A 25,682-nucleotide genomic window follows, 5' to 3' on the forward strand; every position below is an offset into this window, starting at 1 on the left:
CTTGGAGAGTAAAGCTGTTGAGCGTAGATTTTAGAACGCGTTCTTTTATAATTGTAACTTATGACTAAATTTAGAACGCACCTATAAAAGAAATATCTATGTCTTCAAAGTGCTTGATGAAAGGTGATATTTGGTTGGATATAAAACATAAATTTTGACATCGAAAGGAGGGAATTGAATATTGGAAAAGGATGGAGTTAGTTTACACGGTGGACTGTGATGTTCCTGGCGGAGAGAAAGATTGGATATCAGAGAAAAAGACATGCTGTTCTTTATCACCCCAAAACTTTTTGGCTTTTTCGACCGAAATAACTGTGAATAGGTGAGATAGATGAGTAAAACTCCGTTCACACTAGCATTTTTTTTAATCGATCTAAATAATACCAGTTATTGGTCATATTGTCTTTAATCGTAACTCTCTTTGTCGGTCTAAACCGATCCACTGGGTTCACACTACAATTAAAAACGCAATCGATCTAACCTTTTTACCCGTAAAACTGGTAAACATGGTAAACATTGTGTATAAATAGAACTGATTTATTAAATTCATCTATTGATACTCTGACACACACACTTGAAAAAAAAAGGATAAAGTTATTGTTTCTCCTGAATCAGAAGTTAACATTTTGGTACAGGTGTTATTGCCGTTTTCTTTAATTTTGAAAAAAATATCAGTAGAAACGAAGTTACAACATGACGAAATATTGCGGTTCCTGGAAAGAAAGAAAATCATCATAAGAAAAGAAGCCACAGATTTCGCAAATCTATGCGATGTGAAGACGAAATGTTTTCAGTTTGTTTTAAATGTCTGTAAACAGAAAAATATGGGTTAAACAACGAACCTCTGAGATAGGTTTGGCGCTGCACATGCACATACAGTTGTACATTATTTTTGATTCAATCATACTAGTTTAAACTGATCTCTGCGTTCACATTTAATGTAAGATCGGTTTACTTTAGATTAATTCAAACTAAAGTACCTCTTTTGGTGTTTTAGTTCAGACCGATTGAAGATCGATTCAAAGCGTTCACATTGGCCCTTAAGGGGGTAGACCTTGGTTCAGGGAGATAACTCTTTAAATCAGTTAAGCGTTTGTAAAAGTCAAGTTCATCAATGTATTTTAAGCATTTACCTGAAACAGATTGAAAATAATCTATGTAACCTAGAAGCTTAGAATATATTTTTGAAAATGGTTGACACAAACGTACTGATGATTTTAAGAGTTATTTCCCTTCACCTAGGTCTACCTCCTTAAATCGATCTAAAGTGAACCGGTCTAGTTTAAATCGATAAAAATGTCCTCGTGTGAACGGGGTCTTAGACATTATTCTTTAGACATGTTAGAGCCTCAGTACTCACAGTAGAGGTGTTCATTTAAAGTTTTTTGCACTGACGTTTTAAATAATGAATCTCAGCTCAAATCATTCAAAAAAAAGATTTCAATATCTTGAAACAAACGAAAAAAGTGAACTTTTATATATTTAGTCCTGTCATGCCTTCAAATTTTCATTGCTCAGATCTCCACATGCATGGTGTAGCAAAAACCTGGTAGGTCTTTTCAACACCGAACACCATTGAACACATTAAAATACCATTTAACACAAATATATTGTTTCATCTTTATTTGATGCACAAATTGATAATAATTGATATCTTGAAACAAACAAAAAAAGTTAACTTTTATATATTTAGTCCTGTCATGCCTTCAAACAAAATGATATCTAAAGAACCCAAAAGAACAGTCTTTCAGGGCTGTTGACAGAACAATACACTTTCAAGTCTAACGTTTTTTTAAAATATAATTATTGTGATATTTTCACATTAAATAAAATGTTTTAACTTATACAATTCGTTTCTAATATGGGGCAGGCATTACCTGTGTGAAAGGGGACGAAGTCTGTATGATTTTTTTTTAATTCAAACATATCTTAATTTTAAAACGGAAATATCGTAACGTTTCTGATTTTGGTTCTGTTGTTAGGGATTTTAGTTTTGACATTATTTAAGTTATGACGTCATGTGCAATGTAAACAAAGAAACGCTATCATTAGGTAACGTTTTTTCATATCAAGGAATTATTAAAAATGAAATTGATATTGCGTTCCTTCCTATTTTATACTAGACTGATAAATATATATTTTACTCAAAATTTCATGCAAACGAGACCAGAAAAAGGAAGAACATTTTAGATTTCTGCACAGATGCGGGAATTCAAAACATGACATAAAAAAGTTTGAACGATTACAATGAAAATTTCGGGAATTTTTTTTTTTATATATATATATATATATATATATTGAATTTTCTTCTGAACATTATAAAAATTGAAAAGTAAAAGACCATAAGATACATATAATATATAATCTATACAAGTACAATGAAATACAGTGTTAATCTGGAAAGCTATTGATGGAACTGGAAGCATTTTTTTTTTAATTTAACATAACTTTATTAATTACATCACTAACAGGGACCGGTTGTGTGTCGCCAATGTCACAATTTACAATTTTTTTATTTCACCTGGCTACAAAATATGGCTGCTGGCAATATTTCTTGCGCCAACATTTTCTTATGTAAAAAATTTCATTTCTTGACTATATAGATCTTCATTTTAATTGGTAAAAGTTAAAAAGATAAATTGTACAAAATTTTACCTGGTGACAAGTGTATGACTTTGTTTACGACCCCAAGCTAAACAACAGTTACAGCAGGTGTCATAATCTGTTGTTACAGGTTATCTATTTATCAGATAGGTCATTAATGATCATCCACATTAATTAAATCAAATGGAATTGGTCAGTCGGCATTTTGTCTATTTCATTTGAAGAAATGTTCATACGACAACACAATTTGCAATGTTGACAGTAGTTGTATGAAGAAAGCGATATTGACAGGAAGTCGAAAACCAAAATCAACTTGTTTAAAACATCATTTTACTTGTTTTCCATTAAAAAGTAGCAAATTCAGACGAAATTGGTCTTTCACTGCCGGCAGTTATGATACCAAAATAACAAATACAGGGCCATGTTGATCATATTTACTTCTTCTACGTACTGTGTACAATCCTCCAATGAAGGAGCACACCCAAATAAAGAAAAGTAACTCAATTCTACTTTTTCGTATCATTGAGATACCTACTTTAGACATGTCTAAGATATGTCTACATAATTCTGGCTTTAGGCAGCAACCATTTGATTTTCTGGGGGGGTCTATGGTTTTTTTTTCTGTACAAACTTTTTTTTTCGCCTGCGGCGAAAAACAATCTATTTTTTTCGCGACAAGTCGAAAACAATTTTTTTCTTTCAATTTTAGCATTACATATAGTGGCAGTTGGGGGTGAAACAAACAATTTTTTTTTCTCAGAATCAAAAACAAATTATTTTTTTCTCCAAAAACTGGAAACAAACTTTTTTTTCCAAAAAAAACCATAGCCCCCCCCAGAAAATCAAATGGTTGCTGCCTTAGAATTTATGTGTTTAGGTCTTTTGAGTTACGGGAAGAGTTAAAGAGGGTCTTAGTAGCAGTATGGGTAGGATGCCTTTTGTCATCTTTTTCTGTATTCTTTTTTTTTAATACAAATTTTCACTATTCTGTAAATTTAAACACCTCTTATTTTGTTTTTTTCATTCAAATACCCATTTTCTATTCTTTATATTTTAATTTAAGACATTTTCTCTATTCTGTAGCATACAATGTATATACAGACCATGAGCTAATTTATATTCTTCTACATATGAAATACTGACAAAAGAAAATAAAGTACACATGTTATTTTGTTGTATGTATATAAACCCTATGCAATAACTTACAAAAGTATGACATGTTAAATGATGTAAAGAGCAGGCTGAGTGCATAAGAAATTTAAATTGAACATAGTTAAAATATTGGTAGAAGAAATAAAGACTCTAGCTGGTTCTAAAGTTTGCTCTAAGTTTCCTAAACTGGCGACAAAATATTTATAGGATCTGGCGATGTTTCTGGCTCCAACTTTTTGGGAGCCAGAGCAGCCCCTGACTAATGCTCAATAAAAAATGTGAAAAACATGAGAATAGGAAATAATTATACGTAATTTAATCAATTTTATTGTTGTATTGTGTAACATTACTATTTTTCTTAAGGGTTATTGGTCTGTTTGGGTGTTTGGTCAGTGAAAAGACGGACCCTCAAAAACCTATAATTTTCAAATATACACCACATGAATGCCTATCTATATCAACATACAAAGCAATGGTGTTACCATAACTATTGATCTTACATGTACATGGAACTTGCAGGTCATCAATAAAACAGGTTGGGAACAAACCCTCTGTATGGTGTTTATACCTGTATAGAGGGATAATCCTTCTATAATCCTGTAGATGGATATTTTTTTAGACTGGATTTAAAGCAAAATATAGCAACACATCATTTAAGAGAAAACTGTATTGTATTTGAAGCTTTAAGGACGTCCATCTGTAGTTTTACTGTCGCAAATTTAGTTTACCTGGCGACGCGTAGCGGAGACCGGTAAACGGGTATTTGCGACAGTAAAACTGCCGATGGACTTCCACAAAGCTTCAAATACAATACAGTTATCTCTATTCTAATGCAAAACAAGTATATAATTAAATTTAAAACATTATTTCTGTGTAAAATCTTCATTAAAGAAAATTGTGCGAAAAGATGTTATCTTCTTTGGTCCCTACACAAGGTGATGTCATAGGTATGCTTCCGGCGTCAAACATAAACATAGGGCATTTTCTGGCTTCTGTGCAGCTTCAGAATGTAATAAAATTTCATAAAAAGAAGATTTTTAGGTGCAACATGTAAGCTTTTTGGCTTATTATTGTAGAAATTACATTTCAATACATTCAGCAATTCAAAATGTCGGCTTCCTTAGTTAGACAAGGAGATAGATAATTTTACGCTTACTGTCATCCAATCAGAACCATTGATACAAAATAGTTACATTAGAATTTCTAGTTATATTGGCTATAATTTACAGCATTATATGAATCAATTCGCCTTTTCAGAATCTATAGGACTATGGGTAATCTCATTATACCCCCGCTTTAAAAAAGGGGGGGTATACTGTTTTACCTCTGTCTGTCCGTCCGTCCGTCCATCAGTCCGTCAGTCAGTCCGTCCCATGAAACTTTCGTCACATTTTTCTCAGGAACTACACATCCACCTTTTCTGTAATTTGGTATCAACATTTATATATGTCAGCCATACCGTGTGATGCGTTTTCAGATTCATCACTTGACAACTTCCTGTTTACCGAACACTTGTCTGATTTTACACATGATAGCCAAGTTGAAAATTTTCGTCACATTTTTCTCAGGAACTACAATACAAGGATTTCTGAAATTTGGTTTCAGGATTTATATAAGTCAACTATACCGTGTGATGCGTTTTCAGATTCATCACTCGACAACTTCCTGTTTACCGAACACTTGTCTGATTTTACAAATGATAGCCAAGTTGAAAATTTTCGTCACATTTTTCTCAGGAACTACAATACAAGGATTTCTGAAATTTGGTTTCAGGATTTATATAAGTCAGCTATACCGTGTGATGTGTTTTCAGATTCATCACTCGACAACTTCCTGTTTACCGAACACTTGTCTGATTTTACACATGATAGCCAAGTTGAAAATTTTCGTCACATTTTTCTCAGGAACTACAATACAAGGATTTCTGAAATTTGGTTTCAGGATTTATATAAGTCAGCTATACCGTGTGATGCGTTTTCAGATTCATCACTCGACAACTTCCTGTTTACCGAACACTTGTCTGATTTTACACATGATAGCCAAGTTGAAAATTTTCGTCACATTTTTCTCAGGAACTACAATACAAGGATTTCTGAAATTTGGTTTCAGGATTTATATAAGTCAGCTATACCGTGTGATGCGTTTTCAGATTCATCACTCGACAACTTCCTGTTTACCGAACACTTGTCTGATTTTACACATGATAGCCAAGTTGAAAATTTTAGTCACATTTTTCTCAGGAACTACAATACAAGGATTTCTGAAATTTGGTTTCAGGATTTATATAAGTCAGCTATACCGTGTGATGCGTTTTCAGATTCATCACTCGACAACTTCCTGTTTACCGAACACTTGTCTGATTTTACACATGATAGCCAAGTTGAAAATTTTCGTCACATTTTTCTCAGGAACTACAATACAAGGATTTCTGAAATTTGGTTTCAGGATTTATATAAGTCAGCTATACCGTGTGATGCGTTTTCAGATTCATCACTCGACAACTTCCTGTTTACCGAACACTTGTATGATTTTACACATGATAGCCAAGTTGAAAATTTTCGTCACATTTTTCTCAGGAACTACAATACAAGGATTTCTGAAATTTGGTTTCAGGATTTATATAAGTCAGCTATACCGTGTGATGCGTTTTCAGATTCATCACTCGACTACTTCCTGTTTACCGAACACTTGTATGATTTTACACATGATAACCAAGTTAAAAATTTTCGTCACATTTTTCTCAGGAACTACAATACAAGGATTTCTGAAATTTGGTTTCAGGATTTATATAAGTCAGCTATACCGTGTGATGCGTTTTCAGATTCATCACTCGACAACTTCCTGTTTACTGAACACTTGCATATTTTTACACTATTAATATTATCCACTTGCGGCGGGGGTATCATCAGTGAGCAGTAGCTCGCAGTTTCACTTGTTGTACATGTTGTACACCAAATGAAAATTACGTTACGTCATTGGTGGAATTTCCATTGTTCATCACATTGTAAACCAATCTCAACGTTTTGGTGTACGCTTTTGGATATATTACCCAGAATGCATTAGCTTTTGAAACGGTGAATTATCAATGATAAGCAGAAAAGCTGCCAGGTATGCATTAAATCAATACAGCTACCAAAGAAGAGTATCTGCTTTGCTGGAACATCTAAGCTGGTCAACACTGCAACAAAAAAGAAATTTTGCATCAGCCACCATACTCTACAAAGTCCAACAAAAAAGAAATTTTGCATCAGTTACCATACTCTACAAAGTCCAACAAAAAAAGAAATTTTGCATCAGCCACCATACTCTACAAAGTCCAACAAAAAAGAAATTTTGCATCAGCCACCATACTCTACAAAGTCCAACAAAAAAGAAATTTTGCATCAGCCACCATACTCTACAAAGACCAACAAAAAAGAAATTTTGCATCAGCCACCATACTCTACAAAGACCAACAAAAAAGACATTTTGCATCAGCCACCATACTCTACAAAGTCCAACAAAAAAGAAATTTTGCATCAGCCAGCATACTCTACAAAGACCAACAAAAAAGACATTTTGCATCAGCCACCATACTCTACAAAGTCCAACAAAAAAGAAATTTTGCATCAGCCACCATACTCTACAAAGTCCAACAAAAAAGAAATTTTGCATCAGCCACCATACTCTACAAAGTCCAACAAAAAAGAAATTTTGCATCAGCCACCATACTTTACAAAGTCCAACAAAAAAGAAATTTTGCATCAGCCACCATACTCTACAAAGACCAACAAAAAAGAAATTTTGCATCAGCCACCATACTCTACAAAGACCAACAAAAAAGACATTTTGCATCAGCCACCATACTCTACAAAGACCAACAAAAAAGACATTTTGCATCAGCCACCATACTCTACAAAGTCCAACAAAAAAGACATTTTGCATCAGCCACCATACTCTACAAAGTCCAACAAAAAAGACATTTTGCATCAGCCACCATACTCTACAAAGTCCAACAAAAAAGAAATTTTGCATCAGCCACCATACTCTACAAAGTCCAACAAAAAAGAAATTTTGCATCAGCCACCATACTCTACAAAGACCAACAAAAAAGAAATTTTGCATCAGCCACCATACTCTACAAAGACCAACAAAAAAGACATTTTGCATCAGCCACCATACTCTACAAAGTCCAACAAAAAAGAAATTTTGCATCAGCCACCATACTCTACAAAGTCCAACAAAAAAGAAATTTTGCATCAGCCAGCATACTCTACAAAGTCCAACAAAAAAGACATTTTGCATCAGCCACCATACTCTACAAAGTCCAACAAAAAAGAAATTTTGCATCAGCCACCATACTCTACAAAGTCCAACAAAAAAGAAATTTTGCATCAGCCACCATACTCTACAAAGTCCAACAAAAAAGAAATTTTGCATCAGCCACCATACTCTACAAAGACCAACAAAAAAGAAATTTTGCATCAGCCACCATACTCTACAAAGACCAACAAAAAAGACATTTTGCATCAGCCACCATACTCTACAAAGACCAACAAAAAAGACATTTTGCATCAGCCACCATACTCTACAAAGTCCAACAAAAAAGACATTTTGCATCAGCCACCATACTCTACAAAGTCCAACAAAAAAGACATTTTGCATCAGCCACCATACTCTACAAAGTCCAACAAAAAAGAAATTTTGCATCAGCCACCATACTCTACAAAGTCCAACAAAAAAGAAATTTTGCATCAGCCACCATACTCTACAAAGACCAACAAAAAAGAAATTTTGCATCAGCCACCATACTCTACAAAGACCAACAAAAAAGACATTTTGCATCAGCCACCATACTCTACAAAGTCCAACAAAAAAGAAATTTTGCATCAGCCACCATACTCTACAAAGTCCAACAAAAAAGAAATTTTGCATCAGCCAGCATACTCTACAAAGTCCAACAAAAAAGACATTTTGCATCAGCCACCATACTCTACAAAGTCCAACAAAAAAGAAATTTTGCATCAGCCAGCATACTCTACAAAGTCCAACAAAAAAGACATTTTGCATCAGCCACCATACTCTACAAAGTCCAACAAAAAAGAAATTTTGCATCAGCCACCATACTCTACAAAGACCAACAAAAAAGAAATTTTGCATCAGCCACCATACTCTACAAAGACCAACAAAAAAGACATTTTGCATCAGCCACCATACTCTACAAAGTCCAACAAAAAAGAAATTTTGCATCAGCCACCATACTCTACAAAGTCCAACAAAAAAGAAATTTTGCATCAGCCACCATACTCTACAAAGTCCAACAAAAAAGAAATTTTGCATCAGCCACCATACTCTACAAAGACCAACAAAAAAGAAATTTTGCATCAGCCACCATACTCTACAAAGACCAACAAAAAAGACATTTTGCATCAGCCACCATACTCTACAAAGACCAACAAAAAAGACATTTTGCATCAGCCACCATACTCTACAAAGTCCAACAAAAAAGAAATTTTGCATCAGCCAGCATACTCTACAAAGTCCAACAAAAAAGACATTTTGCATCAGCCACCATACTCTACAAAGTCCAACAAAAAAGAAATTTTGCATCAGCCACCATACTCTACAAAGACCAACAAAAAAGACATTTTGCATCAGCCACCATACTCTACAAAGTCCAACAAAAAATAAATTTTGCATCAGCCACCATACTCTACAAAGACCAACAAAAAAGACATTTTGCATCAGCCACCATACTCTACAAAGACCAACAAAAAAGAAATTTTGCATCAGCCACCATGGCATACTCTACAAAGTCCAACAAAAAAGAAATTTTGCATCAGCCACCATACTCTACAAAGACCAACAAAAAAGAAATTTTGCATCAGCCACCATGGCATACTCTACAAAGTCCAACAAAAAAGAAATTTTGCATCAGCCAGCATACTCTACAAAGTCCAACAAAAAAGAAATTTTGCATCAGCCACCATACTCTACAAAGTCCAACAAAAAAGACATTTTGCATCAGCCAGCATACTCTACAAAGACCAACAAAAAAGACATTTTGCATCAGCCACCATACTCTACAAAGTCCAACAAAAAAGAAATTTTGCATCAGCCACCATACTCTACAAAGTCCAACAAAAAAGACATTTTGCATCAGCCACCATACTCTACAAAGTCCAACAAAAAAGACATTTTGCATCAGCCAGCATACTCTACAAAGACCAACAAAAAAGACATTTTGCATCAGCCACCATACTCTACAAAGTCCAACAAAAAAGACATTTTGCATCAGCCACCATGGCATACTCTACAAAGTCCAACAAAAAAGAAATTTTGCATCAGCCAGCATACTCTACAAAGTCCAACAAAAAAGAAATTTTGCATCAGCCACCATACTCTACAAAGTCCAACAAAAAAGACATTTTGCATCAGCCAGCATACTCCACAAAGACCAACAAAAAAGACATTTTGCATCAGCCACCATACTCTACAAAGTCCAACAAAAAAGAAATTTTGCATCAGCCACCATACTCTACAAAGACCAACAAAAAAGACATTTTGCATCAGCCACCATACTCTACAAAGTCCAACAAAAAAGAAATTTTGCATCAGCCACCATACTCTACAAAGACCAACAAAAAAGAAATTTTGCATGATCAGCCAGCATACTCTACAAAGTCCAACAAAAAAGAAATTTTGCATGATTAGCCAGCATACTCTACAAAGACCAACAAAAAAGAAATTTTGCATCAGCCACCATACTCTACAAAGTCCAACAAAAAAGACATTTTGCATCAGCCACCATACTCTACAAAGTCCAACAAAAAAGAAATTTTGCATCAGCCACCATACTCTACAAAGTCCAACAAAAAAGACATTTTGCATCAGCCACCATACTCTACAAAGTCCAACAAAAAAGAAATTTTGCATGATTAGCCAGCATACTCTACAAAGTCCAACAAAAAAGAAATTTTGCATCAGCCACCATACTCTACAAAGTCCAACAAAAAAGACATTTTGCATCAGCCACCATACTCTACAAAGTCCAACAAAAAAGACATTTTGCATCAGCCACCATACTCTACAAAGTCCAACAAAAAAGAAATTTTGCATCAGCCACCATACTCTACAAAGTCCAACAAAAAAGACATTTTGCATCAGCCAGCATACTCTACAAAGTCCAACAAAAAAGAAATTTTGCATCAGCCAGCATACTCTACAAAGTCCAACAAAAAAGAAATTTTGCATCAGCCACCATACTCTACAAAGTCCAACAAAAAAGACATTTTGCATCAGCCAGCATACTCTACAAAGTCCAACAAAAAAGAAATTTTGCATGATCAGCCAGCATACTCTACAAAGTCCAACAAAAAAGAAATTTTGCATCAGCCACCATACTCTACAAAGACCAACAAAAAAGACATTTTGCATCAGCCACCATACTCTACAAAGACCAACAAAAAAGAAATTTTGCATCAGCCACCATACTCTACAAAGACCAACAAAAAAGAAATTTTGCATCAGCCACCATACTCTACAAAGACCAACAAAAAAGACATTTTGCATCAGCCACCATACTCTACAAAGACCAACAAAAAAGAAATTTTGCATCAGCCAGCATACTCTACAAAAACCAACAAAAAAGACATTTTGCATGATCAGCCAGCATACTCTACAAAGTCCAACAAAAAAGAAATTTTGCATGATCAGCCAGCATACTCTACAAAGTCCAACAAAAAAGAAATTTTGCATCAGCCACCATACTCTACAAAGTCCAACAAAAAAGAAATTTTGCATCAGCCACCATACTCTACAAAGTCCAACAAAAAAGAAATTTTGCATCAGCCACCATACTCTACAAAGTCCAACAAAAAAGACATTTTGCATCAGCCACCATACTCTACAAAGTCCAACAAAAAAGACATTTTGCATCAGCCACCATACTCTACAAAGTCCAACAAAAAAGAAATTTTGCATCAGCCACCATACTCTACAAAGTCCAACAAAAAAGAAATTTTGCATCAGCCACCATACTCTACAAAGTCCAACAAAAAAGAAATTTTGCATCAGCCACCATACTCTACAAAGTCCAACAAAAAAGACATTTTGCATCAGCCACCATACTCTACAAAGTCCAACAAAAAAGAAATTTTGCATCAGCCACCATACTCTACGAAGTCGAACAAAAAAGAAATTTTGCATCAGCCAGCATACTCTACAAAGTCCAACAAAAAAGAAATTTTACATGATTAGCCAGCATACTCTACAAAGTCCAACATCAATAAGTTTCCAACAAGTAATACTTACCATCAAGAGAGCATGCATTTGTATAGCCATTCTCTTCCACAAATGACATTCAAATTGTAGAACAACAATGAACAATAAGGTTGTGGAATTCCTTCCTAAATCATGTACATGTAGCCAGTATTTAGGCCTGACTTATACACATTTAAGTCCAGTTCAAAATCCCATTTATATTGAGAAAACAATTAAATGTTTTTTATCTATTTTATTTATAGATATACAAACACCTTTTCTTTTTAAAGACGTTTTCCAAATTTATTGTTAATACATGTATACTAACTAAGTCAGGAATCTGATTTTAAATAGTTGTCGTTTGTTGTTGTTGTTCATAAGTGTTTCTCGTTTCTTGTTTTTTATATAAATTAGACCGTTAGTTTTCCAATGTGAATGGTTTTACACTAGTAATTTGGGGGGGGGGGGGGGACTTTCTAGCTTGCTGTTCTGTGTGAGCCAAGGCTCCGTGTTCAAGACCGTACTTTGACCTATAATAGTTTACTTTTATAAATTGTGACTTGGATGGAGAGTTGTCTCATTGGCACTCATACCACATTTTTTTATATCTATGTTCAGATTTTTAAATTTGCCATGAGCATGTGCCTCCTTGTAACCTTTGCATCATATATATTGGAGTTAAGAAGTATGATGAAGATGTAATTATATTCTCTGGTCAGAGCATTACTTCAACAGTGATAGGTACCTGATATTAGCTACAGCAAACTAATCCTTGTTGCTATACAGGTGTATTATTTATTATATTTTTTTGTTTAAACTGCTATACATGTACATACAAATGTATTGTTATATTTTTGAGTTCTGATTCATTGTTTCTGTTTTGTTATTTTATTTTCAGGGGAGATACACCATTATCAACAACATATGAAGTGAAAGTGATAGATTTAGACAGACCATGGGACTCCTATATTGTCACAGATGGACTATCCGCTGTAACCTGTATGATATGGGACAGAACAGGTCATCGTTTACTTCTGACCACTGTGGATGGTTGCTGTTCTGTATGGTTAATGGAGGTATAGATATGTAATACAATTTCTATAAGTGGTTGAGGGTATTAGCTACTTGTTTTGTTTCATACACTGTAGAGTATACACCAAACTGTTTTAGGACACTTCTGACCTAAAATAAAATTTGTCATTTTTTACTATATTTTTAACTAAAAAATTAAAATCACCTGTTCTGCAGAATGAATTTATTGTCGACTTTTTGTCAGTCAGACAGAGTTTGGGATTCACTTACTGTACACCAGTTCTGAAGAAGAAAAAAAAATAAATTTATATGATTTTTTTCCCTAAAGCTTGGAAAGCATTTCTAAATGATACTAAAAATTATTTTGAAAACAATTATCAGCTGGAGTGGTCACATCAGCTACGACATGTCCCTGATGATTCCAAAATGGGTACAAAACAGAAAAAAAATTGTAATTGTACTGTTGTGTATGTGTCGCAAGTAGGTTGTGAGACAGTCGTGCGATAATTGTATGACAATTGTGAGTTCTTTAGGGCTTTTTTTCAGGTTTTCATGTCATGGGATGTGCGTGTTACTGTCGTACGACTGTAGTGTCACTGTGATGCGACTCTCAACAAAAGCTCTTGAAACATGCAAGGCTATATACGCATGAATCCAACGAAATCACCAGCAGATTCTCGCTCTAACTCTTACATCAGTGTACTATACTGCCAAAACTTCAGGCGACGCTCGATCCCTGGCCTAACCCACAAATGTCGGACATTTCGCTGGTTCCTATACTGTTCAGGGGCTCGAATGAACTGAACTCTAACAGGACTATATTTTTCTCTTGTTGTAATCAGCCAAGGCAGCTATTCAGCAGGGCCAAGCACAATCGTCGTCTTGTTTAAATGGTAGATGGTATGATTTTCCAAACATTCATTCCCGCCGAATTGTGCTCTTCTAAATACAACGAAAATATGTTGCACGATGAATGTATCACTGTCGTACAACAGACAATCAATGTTGTGCGATCATCGTACGAAAATTTTTATTCGTGAGACAATCATGCGACTATCACGAGTGTCTTGCAACAGTCGTGAGATTGTTGTACGACAGCCGTGCGTCAATTGTTTGATTAAAATGCATTATATTGATACAAACGACAATGTGTTTATTGCACGACGATTGTAAGACTTCTTCACGACAGCCACAAGACAGTGACAGGATAAAAAATCAGGGAGCAAAAAAGGTGCATGTCCAATTTTCAGTCACACAACAGCGCCAAGATGCTCAAAATAACCTGTGACTGATTTGCGATTGTCTTACGACGACCACAGATGACCCGCGATTTGACCAAATTTCATGTCGTGGCGCTGTATAGATGTGTCATAGGTTCGTTGTGACCAGGGCTTTATGCTGAAAAACTTTCAAACCTTCAATTCCTTGTCAATTATAACCCAAGTTATGTCTACACCTTTTACAATTTTTTGTCGAGCCTGCAACTTTTGTTGCAGAAAGCTCGACATAGGGATAGTGATCCGGCAGCGGCTACGGCGGCGGCGGCGGTGTTAGCTCACTTCTTAAAAGCTTTATATTTTAGAAGGTGGAAGACCTGGATGCTTCATACTTTGTATATAGATGCTTCATGTTACAAAGTTTCCGTCAGTCACATGTCCAATGTCCTTGACCTCATTTTCATGGTTCAGTGACCACTTGAAAAAAAAGTTCAAATTTTTTGTAATGTTGAATTCTCACTTATTATAAGTAATAGGATAATTATATTTAATATGTGCGTACCTTGCAAGGTCCTCATGTCTGTCAGACAGTTTTCACTTGACCTCGACCTCATTTTATGGATCAGTGAACAAGGTTAAGTTTTGGTGGTCAAGTCCATATCTCAGATACTATAAGCAATAGGGCTAGTATATTCGGTGTATGGAAGGACTGTAATTAGGTGTAGATGTCCAACTGGCAGGTGTCATCTGACCTTGACCTCATTTTCATGGTTCAGTGGTTATAGTTAAATTTTTGTGTTTTGGTCTATTTTTCTCATACTATATGCAATAGGTCTACTATATTTGTTGTATGGAATGATTGTAAGGTGTACATGTCTAGCGGGCAGATGTCATGTGACCTTGACCTCATTTTCATGGTTCAGTGGTCAAAGTTAAGTTTTTGAGTTTTGGTCTTTTTATCTAATACTGTATGCCATAGGTCAACTATATTTGGTGTATGGAAATATTTTATGATCTTTATGTCAGTTGCGCAGGTTTTATTTGACCGTGACCTCATTTTCACGGTTCATTGCACAGTGTTAAGTTTTTGTGTTTTGGTCTATTTTTCTTAAACTATAAGTAATGGGTCAACTATATATGTTGTATAGAAGCATTGTTAGCTGTACATGTCTACCTGGCTTGGTTCATCTGACCTTGACCTCATTTTCAAGGTTCATTGGTCTTTGTTTAGTTATCTTGGTTAATGTTAAGTTTATGTGACAGTTGTAATAAAGCTTAGCTTTATACTTAGGACTATCAACATAATATCAATGATTAGTATAGAAGGCGAGACATTTCAGTGTGTGCACTCTTGTTTAAATAAAATATGTGGTATGTTTGCCAATGAGACAAATTTTCATCATAGTTTAAATATTGTGGATGTAAGAAATAATAGGTTAATGTAAGGTTTTCAACTATGATTATCAAATCCATAAAAGGCCATGACATGAAAAATGTGAAACAATTGACTTGTGTTGTTTAACATGAACAATTGACTTGTGTTGTTTAACATGAACAATTGACTTGGGTTGTTTAACATGAACAATTGACTTGGGTTGTTTAACATGAACAATTGACTTGGGTTGTTTAACATGAACAATTGTTAAACATAAGTCATTATCTTTTGTAGGATTTTTTAGTGAATAAATGGAAGAATATTGGGAAAAGTGTACTTCATGGAGAAGAAATATTGTCTGCTGTTTGGTTTCATTCTGGTGTACAGGTAAAAAACCTTTTTTAATTTGATTGGTTTAATACTGATTTTGTGTCCACGTACCTTCTCAATATGCTCCAGATCAAAAGGCCTAATTTTTTGGTGCTGTCAGTTAAATTTCGTAGGTATTCTACCATACAAAGGACCTTCTATTTGGGTCAAGAGCAATTCTAAATGACACCAACAAAATTATAATTGCAGGAGTATTCAGGACTTAGTGCAAAGTATGATATGATGTATAAAAACAGGTATATAGGTTCCGCTTCCAAAAAAATGTTTTGAAGTGAAAAATTCAATGTGCATATGAAGAATAGGTTATTTATAACACTGATGTGGTGTCAGTAGATGAAGGCAGATGTGTATCTAGGGAGAGTAGCCCTCTATAGTTTTTTTCACATGTTCAACTCTTGACTCTGATCCTGTTGCTTTTTTCTGCCGACCATGTCACCCTCATCCTGGATTTTCATCCATTACACACAATTTTGAGAGAATATCAATATGATTTCAGCAAATAATAAAATTGAGCATCTGAAGCCATATTATGAATCAAAACTAGTTCTGAGTTATTTAGAATTGGAAAAAAAACATTGTATAAAAACAAATTATAATCATATCTTTTGTACAAGTAGAAATTATACTTTCAGGTTATTTTCAACCCAGATAAAAAAGATACAAATTCTTATATAGAAAAGTTTCAAAAATCAAAATCATTCAGTCCAACATTAACAAAGTTTGGTGGAAAAGCAGAAGATGGTTGGTTGGTTCTCACTGCTACAGGACTGGTAGGTTAAATTGTCTTATTGTGTATATTTAATGGATCAAATCTTCTCTCAATATTATTTTGTTATTTGGAAATCTTAGCTTAAAAAAACTAATGTAGTTTAACCTTGTCACATGTGCCAGTATCAACCCAGGAACATTGTCAGATGTGCCTGTATCAAATCAGGAACCTTGCAAGTGACTTCTTAAGTTATATGTTAATGTTTTATTTTTGTTAAGCAATTTGGTTATTTTGTTAAATGGGAGATATTTTGTAATTTCTGTTGAATTTGTTAACAACTTTAGAAAATAAGGCAGTAATTATATAAGTATACACACTTTCCTTTATTTGAATTGTTGAAAATCGGTTGTCTTCCAGATTTTCTCTTTGATTTGATTTTTGTGTGTTCCTTTTGTATCTCATCTGCTTATTGAAATGATTCATTTCTTATTTATATTAGAAATGGAACGACATGAATTGCGCTAGAGTCTAAACAGTTACAACTCCAAATAAAATCAGAATTGTTGTTGAAGAGTATTAAAGACCAGAAAATTTCCTAATGTTCTGTCAACTAATGCTTAGGCAATCTAAGCAGTGGCGGATCCAGGGGGGGGGGGGTATTTTTGCCGATCAATGCATTTGTATCGGGACATATGTTTTGCACCCCCCCTTTGCCCTGGGTGCCCTGGGTTAGCACCCCCCCCTTTCGAAAATTCCTGCATCCGCCCCTGCTAAGACTGGGGATGGAAAAACCTTATTAATGTTAATATTAATTTAAAACAGTTTTATTAAATCTATTTTTCTACAGTTAAAGTTATCATGAGAAAGTAGTTAAATACACTATAAAATTGAGAATGGAAATGGGGAATGTGTCAAAGAGACAACAACTCGACCATAGAGCAGACATCAGCAGAAGGTCACCAACAGGTCTTCAATGCAACGAGAAATTGCATTATAGTAACTATGATTAAATTTGAGTTGTCTTTCTTGGTTCAGTTTTAATCTAACTGTTCTATAAGGTTGCATGTATTTTATTTTTAAAAAGGCGATTGGATCGGAGGGAGTATTTAATATCATTGACAAATTAATTAAACAATTGCATTTAATTATACTTTCAAATAATACTGAGGATATTTTCCATCAAGTTGTTATTTGAAGATTTCTGTTTTTGTGTGAGTCCACATAGGAAGGGCATTACATTTTTTCGTTCTGTCCTTCTGTCCATCCATTTGTATGTCTGTCCTGCTTCAGGTTAAACGTTTTGTTCAAGGTAGTTTTTGATGAAGTTGAAAAGTCCAATCAACTTGAAACTAAGTACATTGACACATACTCCCTATATTATGATCTTTCTGATTTAAATGCCAAAAAATAGACCCATTGACCATATCATGGTCCATTGAACAGTGAAAATGACAGTGGGAGTGGGGCATCCATGTACTATAGACACTTTCTTGTTAAAGTTTAATCGTGATATCTATTGTAGGTCCAAGCAGGCATCATTAATCAACTTGATCAAAGTGTGGAGTATGTTCAGGAATGTTTAGGTAAATCTTACAACAGACTCAACATAGCAAGTATGGCTCACACTGGTAATGGTGATGTCATGATAGCAACCACTGATGGTCAACTGTCGTCTGCCATACAATGCCATCTGGTATCATTAAGTCTGAATGGTACCTGTGCAAAGATTGAAATCCGTGCTGGAGCGAGTCTTCACATGAAAAGTCAGATTGAGTACGGGAGCAGTAGTACTCAGAGGATGATGATCACTAACGTTGAGTTTATAAACATGGACTCCAGCGACACCTTGATACTATGTTGTGGTAGTCATGGTTACAGTTGTATGGAAGTCTGGCAGTTACTTGAACAACACATGCCATTGAACAAATTGTTCCCTATACCACAGACACAAGATGCTGGCTTCAAAATTCCAAAATGGATGCATAAAGCTACGATTCAACATGCTTCCTATCTAACTTCTATAGCTAATCCAAGATTACCCATGATTCTTAGTAACCAGATGGAACCAGGATTTTCTCCATACATTGCTGTATCATATCGGGATGGAAGTATCAAATTTATTCACAGGTTCACGCATCAAGTTTTGCAATCGAGTTCAGATATCTTACAAAAACAGGTTCAAGGGTATAGTCCAAGCAAGAGGCAGAAAACAGCGGTTCATATAACTAACTTAATTCAGACCTTGAGTGGATGTGGACTGATAGCCGTACATGATGGACAGATATCTGTGTTAAAGGTTTATAATGTGAGAGATGTAAGCATGACAATGGCATCACTTCATGTGTGTTTGTTGTTAGAGTATGCAATGATAACAGGTCAGGATTGGTGGGATATTTTATTAGCAGTCAAGCCAGGTTAGTTTTTGTATAATGTATAATAAATTCAAATATTTGTTTCTTACATTAGATCAATATGTTCACATTCCAATCTTTATGAATTGAGCACATAACAATTGCACCTTCCTCTCAGATTCTATTTCTATTGCAAGCAGGAATAATAATGGAAGTCAATTTCTGGTAAAAACAAATATTGACAAGAAGCATGTTTTTGCCTCATTTTTACAGCTAAAGGGTAATTTTTATGATGATGATATTACTCAGTTAGTGTCACCAAGACACATCCAGGGAATGAACTTGTTCATGATACGTTTTGGTTATACAGAAAATCATGTGCCATCGGTTCATGTATGTGCTTAACGAGAAACCTGAGTTATAACTACGCTTTTGTTATTAGGATACCAGTTTGTGTAAACAATAAATTAATTGTGTATAAAGTTTTTTCTTGGATTAATCTTCTTACAGGTATGATTGAAGTCCTTTGTACATGATCTAATAATATTTTCCAAGTTAACATGGTTAAGGACAACATTATTTAATTTGTAGTGCTCTTTGGATACGAGCAAAGTCAGTTTAGAAGTTGATGAAGTTGATATCCTTGCAACTTTCCCATGTTCCTTTTTTCAGCTGTGTCCTTTGTTTTTTGGTGGATAGTTGTACCATTAGCAGTCATACTACATTTCAATAGGCCATGGAAAATTAATTGTTGATTTCCCCTAACATGGGAAAATTTTAAAAACCTGGCAGGCAGGCTTTTTTTTTTTTTTTTTTTTTTTTTTTTTTTTTGTAACCATGCATTATTTTATATCTACATGTTTTGTTTCTATATCGGAACTATAATCTTGCATATTTCCAACACTTTTAGTTGTCTCTGCAAAAAAAAAAAAAAATCAATTTTTTTACTCAGTGTTAAATTTAATGGCCCAGGCGGGTTAGGGGAAACCATCAATTATTTTTCCATGGTCATATTATTATGAACTAGTCGTGTCAGTTAATATCTTCCTGGTCAAAGGTTATTGATATCACAAAACTGTATGAATTTCAGGTATGATTGAAAATATTTGTCAGAAGTTGACAGAAACGCACAACAAGCAGGCAGTAGCTACACAAGAAGTATTCAGTCAACGTCTGCTTGCCCTGAAGATGGCGCTGTTTTGCTGTAGTAGTGTTGGTCACCAGAAGGCCACAGACTGTCATACCAAACTTGTTCTCTTGTCACTGTATGCTGTGTTCAAAGCATTACTTAGACCCAAGAATGTTACCATTCAGGATGTGGTAAAGACTTTTAATCATTAATTTTTTATAACTTCCTTTCTTTCCTGACATTTTATGTCTGTTTTGGAAATAAGAAAAGCAATAGATAAGATATGATAAGAAAACATTAGTTGATTGGAATAGAGGAATAAATCACAACCTTTATTGAGCTTTTGTCCAAATTTGTATTAGGTATAGCCATACATCAGTGTGAGTTCCAAATTTACGGCTTTTTTACTTCTGAAATGATTTCATCTGAATGATCAGAATCTGTATTTATTTTATTTTTTTTTTCAATTACAGTAATTAGTCTGATATCGTATTTAGCTCAGTTGACAGACTATGAAGAGCCAGTGTCAGCTTATTTCATCATTTGGTTTTCTTTGTGTGTTTGCTTCTCATATTTTTACCCCCACTTTATAAAAATGGGGTATACTGTTTTACCTTGGTCTGTCTGTCAGTTCCATGAATATTTTACGTATTAGGAACAATATTTCAAGGATTTCTGAACTTTGGTTTCCGGGTTTATATAAGTCAGCTATACTGTGTGATGCGTTTTCAGATTCGTCACTCAACATCTTCCTGTTTACCTAACACTAAAATCTTATAACACTTGACATCCAAGTTCAAAATGTTCGTCACATTTTACTCAGGAACTACATTACAATGATTTCTTAAATTTGGTTTCAGGGTTTATATGACTCTGCTATACCGTCTGATTCATTTTCAGATTCGTCACTCAACAACTTCCTGTTAACCATTGTTTACCAAACACTTGCATATTTTTACATTATTGAAATTATCCAGTTGTGGCTGGGGTATGATCAGTGAGCTTTTATAGCTCACAGTTTCACTTCTTGGATATTCCTCAGAACCACTGAACGGTATGAAACCAAACATAGCAAATATGTTTCTTACAGGGCTATTTCAAACGTGAGGGTTCCCAAATTGCACCGATTTTGAAATTTTTTTTTCATCTACTATACATTTATTTATGATCATGGAAATAAGTATATTTTTTAATAATCTTTTTGAGTTATGATAAGTTGACTGGTCCTATTGACAAATACATCCTTTTTGTAAGGGCTATTCCAGAAAAAAATGTATGGAGAGGTTGGAAGGCAGTTTTTGTCAGCACCTGCCACCCAGACAATTGTAATTGAGAATAATAGTGCATTATAGTGTGAAAAGTTGCTCTGATACCCATCACCCATGTATTATTAATATAATGTGCCTTCCAACCCCACCCCACCCCCCCCCCCCAACCCCCCATACATTTTTTTCTGGAAAAGCCCTAATTAAGAATTTGTTTGTGACTTTTATAACAGAATACAATACACGAAAATAGTTCAGGAAAATAAGGTTGTTCTCAGTCTTAGGAATGTCAGAAAAAAATATTACTTCTTAATTATGGTGATTTCTCAAACAAAGAATGTTACAGATTTTATTCCTAGCATCATCACTCCATCCAGAAAGTAATATGTAATGTAAACCAGCTAATTTTGGCAAGCAATTTATTTTCACAACTTTCATCAGAAGAAAAATAATGCGAATATAAATCTTCGCAAACATTTAAAACTTTGCTCTCCCTTGTCTAATTAGATCAAGTAAATCTGGAAATTGCTAAATTGAATAACTGTTAATTGAGTGACAAAAAGCTAAATGCAAAATAAAGTATCTGCGGAAAATAATTTGATTTAAAGTATATGGCAATTATATGTTGTACTCATGGAGCTCAGATTTACTGTAAAATTATATTCTTACTGCATGTTATATTGGTAATTGCCATTTCATGACTCATCCATGATAAAATGTATGTTTTTATTTTAGAGCCCCTCAGAGAGATTGAATCTTATGTGTCTTAAGTCTAAAGATGGAGATCTAGAAAGTTTGGTAGTTAAATTTGAAGTAGAAGAATTTCTCATAGATACCAGAAAAGTTTCTGGAAATCCAAATGGTATGACAAATAATAATAGATATTAAATAAAAGCTAGATAAATTGGTCAATACATCACTATTTAGCAGTTTAATTACATATAATCAGATTATTTTTTACTGTCGGATGATGATAAATGGCATTGATTTTAAGTTAGATATATAATAATATTGTGTAATGCTGTTATCACAAACGTCAGATCATCATGTAGGGTTAATAGTTAGCTCACTAACTGGTGTCTGGTGAACAGCTTATTATGAAAATAACACAATTAGGATCATGAAAGGAGTGAAAGCATCAGTTTTAAATCCATTTGTTGAATTGTGTTTTTGTCGAGCCTGCAACTTTTGTTGCAGAAAGCTCGACATAGGGATAGTGATCCGCCGGCGGCGTCGTTAGCTAACTTCTTAAAAGCTTTATATTTTAGAAGGTAGAAGACCTGGATGCTTCATACTTTGTATATAGATGCCTCATGTTACGAACTTTCCATCAGTCCCATGTCCAATATCCTTGACCTCATTTTCATGGTTCAGTGACTACTTGAAAAAAAGTTAATATTTTTTGTAATGTTAAATTCTCTCTTATTATAAGTAATTGGATAACTATATTTGGTGTGTGCGTACCTTGCAATGTCCTCATGCCCGTCAGACAGTTTTCACTTGACCTCAACCTCATTTCATGGATCAGTGAACAAGGTTAAGTTTTGGTGGTCAAGTCCATATCTCAGATACTATAAGTAATAGGTCTAGAATATTCGGTGTATGGAAGGACTGTAAGATGTACATGTCCAACTGGCAGGTGTCATCTGACCTAGACCTCATTTTCATGGTTCAGTGGTTATAGTTAAGTTTTTGTGTTTTGGTATGTTTTTCTTATACTATATGCAATAGGTCTACTATATTTGGTGTATGGAATGATTGTAATGTGTACATGTCTAGCTGACAGGTGTCATCTGACCTTGACCTCATTTTCATGGTTCAGTGGTCAAAGTTAAGTTTTTGAGTTTTGGTCTATTTTTCTAATACTTTATGCGTTAGGTCAACTATATTTGGTGTATGGAAATATTTTATGATCTATATGTCTGTTACGCAGGTTTTATTTGACCTTGACCTCATTTTCACGGTCTATTGCTAAGTGTTAAGTGTTTGTGTTTTGGTCTGTTTTTCTTAATTTATAAGCAATAAGTCAACTATATTTGTTGTATTGAAGAATTTTTAGCTGTACATGTCTGCCTAGCATGGTTCATCTGACCTTGACCTCATTTTCATGGTTCATTGATCAATGTTTCGTTTTCTTTGTTAATGTTGAGTTTATGTGACAGTTGTAATAAAGCTTTATATTTAGGTCTATCAACATAATATCAATGATTAGTAAAGAAGGCGAGACATTTCAGTGTGTGCACTCTTGTTGACATTAGTATGATATAGGGGTTTGGTATATAAGGATATTCTTGTTTCTATATGGATTTGTATACTTGTAGCTCAGGTATAGCCATATGAGCTTTTGCCATCACCTGTCATCCATTATCATAAACTTTAAGAAACACAGATCAAGTTTTAATTTACTGGTGTCACTTTTACAATTTTTAAATTATGCCCCTTGATAACAATATATGTTGGTGGGGACATCATCTAGTTTAGTTTAAACATATTTTATTTGCTGAATTAAAACAAAATGGATTAGACACAAGTAAATCATACTTATGAAGTCTTCTCCATAATACAATATAAAATTACAATAATAGTATAATCCAATGATTGTATAATGGACATGCATATAAGGCAAACAGTTAATAGATTATAATACTAGCTGTCATAAGTAAAAAGAGGAGAGAGAGAGAAAATGAAAGTTTGAACAGTCATATAATTCTGTGATGATGACATGTGTCATGTGTGTGTTGATGATGATCATCATGTTCTGTGCCAGTAACAATAACTCATCATGGACACATTCTCCAATTTCAATAAAGAAATGAATTGATAAGATTTTTATTATATTCTCATGATAAGGAATGCTCACACAAATGTGTTGAACAAGCATGTGTTATCATTATTAAGCTCAACAACACATCGGAAACTCAATATGGGAATAACTTAATAATTTTAATCCTATGTTAGAAATCGTTTTAGGATTAATAAGATAAGATTAAAAGGGAGGTTTGTAACATTAATGTGTCAAACACTTTTTAATGACATCATTGTACATGTAGCAATATCTGTATTTGTATTAAATGACATATTAAATGTAATAAGCTTAAGATTAAGTCAGGAATTTATACATACTAATCACTAATAGCATCACATGATGGCATTACTTCTAATAATGAAAAAAGAATTATTCATTTCATGACAACCAATTTTCATAGATTAACATGATTAAGAGAAAATTGTATTTTTATGGATATTTGATTTTCTATCCTAAAAATTCTCCAATTTTTTATTTTTTGTCTACTTTTGATTTTTAAATTGAAAATTTACTTAAGATTTACCATTATCTACACGTTTGTTTTTTTAGATTACAGCAAATGTGATGACTAATTATAATTAACGCACTTGTTTATTTCAGTGGCACTGCAGTCAATACAGCCATTGATCCAGTGGGTGGCAGATTTCACCTTACATCTCTTGGCATCCATACCACTGTTTCAGTCATACAACAACTTCCCTGGAGCATCCTTACTCAGTGACAACCTGATACTTAACATCTTACGAGAATTGATTATTGTCATACGTATCTGGGGTATCATATGTCCGTCATGTCAACCTGTATTCACCACAGCATCATCTCTAGACTGCCTACCACACCTCTTCAAATTGTTAACTAAGGCGTGGTTATGTTGCAAAGAAAATGTCAAACTCGATCTGGACGAAGAACTTTTAGATGAATGTCTAGTGTTGCCCAGTAAAATGCTAGTTCCAGGTATTAATCAAAGTTTTCGGTTATCAAATGAAGGATATAGTTTGTTTTTACAACAATTTCCACAAATGATGACTCTAGATGAAGAACCTGATTATCTGTATAACATTAAGAAGACTAATTCCATGTTTATTCCTGATGGATTAATAGAAAACCATCAACATCATGACATTGTTCGCCAAATTCACCTGGGTGTTAAACTATCGTCATTAGTTCGGCAGTGCTGTAGATGTGGGGCGTTCTCATTGTTGTCAAGTGTGGCGAAGTCGTCAATCATGAAAGCGTGGGAACAAAGATGGCAGAAAAGTTGTCTTTGTGGCGGACACTGGAAACTACATTCACCTAATACTACACATTAACATTTTATATAACATTTTGTAAATTTTCAAAATATAAAGATTAGATGTTGTATAACTTTGTTTAAGCCAAAGCAATATTTCTTTGAAAGTTTAGATCATAG

General features: G+C 34.2%; 1 protein-coding gene across 1 annotated transcript; it reads left to right on the forward strand.

The window, feature by feature from the left end:
• Positions 1-136: 136 nt before the first annotated feature.
• LOC143084937 (mediator of RNA polymerase II transcription subunit 16-like) lies at positions 137-25,636 on the forward strand. Its single transcript, XM_076261017.1, has 8 exons — positions 137-322; positions 12,896-13,073; positions 15,916-16,008; positions 16,644-16,781; positions 18,243-19,134; positions 20,162-20,391; positions 22,201-22,327; positions 24,872-25,636. Exons 1-8 carry the CDS (start codon positions 192-194, stop codon positions 25,579-25,581), a joined length of 2,499 nt encoding a protein of 832 aa, XP_076117132.1. The 5' UTR covers positions 137-191; the 3' UTR covers positions 25,582-25,636.
• The last annotated feature ends 46 nt before the right edge of the window (positions 25,637-25,682 follow it).

The sequence above is a fragment of the Mytilus galloprovincialis genome, chromosome 8, assembly GCF_965363235.1.
Source record: "Mytilus galloprovincialis chromosome 8, xbMytGall1.hap1.1, whole genome shotgun sequence".
Classification (NCBI taxonomy): domain Eukaryota; kingdom Metazoa; phylum Mollusca; class Bivalvia; order Mytilida; family Mytilidae; genus Mytilus; species Mytilus galloprovincialis.

Excerpts from the sequence above, each read along its gene's own strand:
- LOC143084937 (XM_076261017.1), top strand. The coding sequence starts at position 192 with ATGGAGTTAGTTTACACGGTGGACTGTGATGTTCCTGGCGGAGAGAAA. Across the intron at positions 323-12,895 it reads ACCGAAATAACTGTGAATAG|GGGAGATACACCATTATCAA; the intron begins GTGAGATAGATG and ends TTTTATTTTCAG. Across the intron at positions 16,782-18,242 it reads TTCTCACTGCTACAGGACTG|GTCCAAGCAGGCATCATTAA; the intron begins GTAGGTTAAATT and ends TATCTATTGTAG.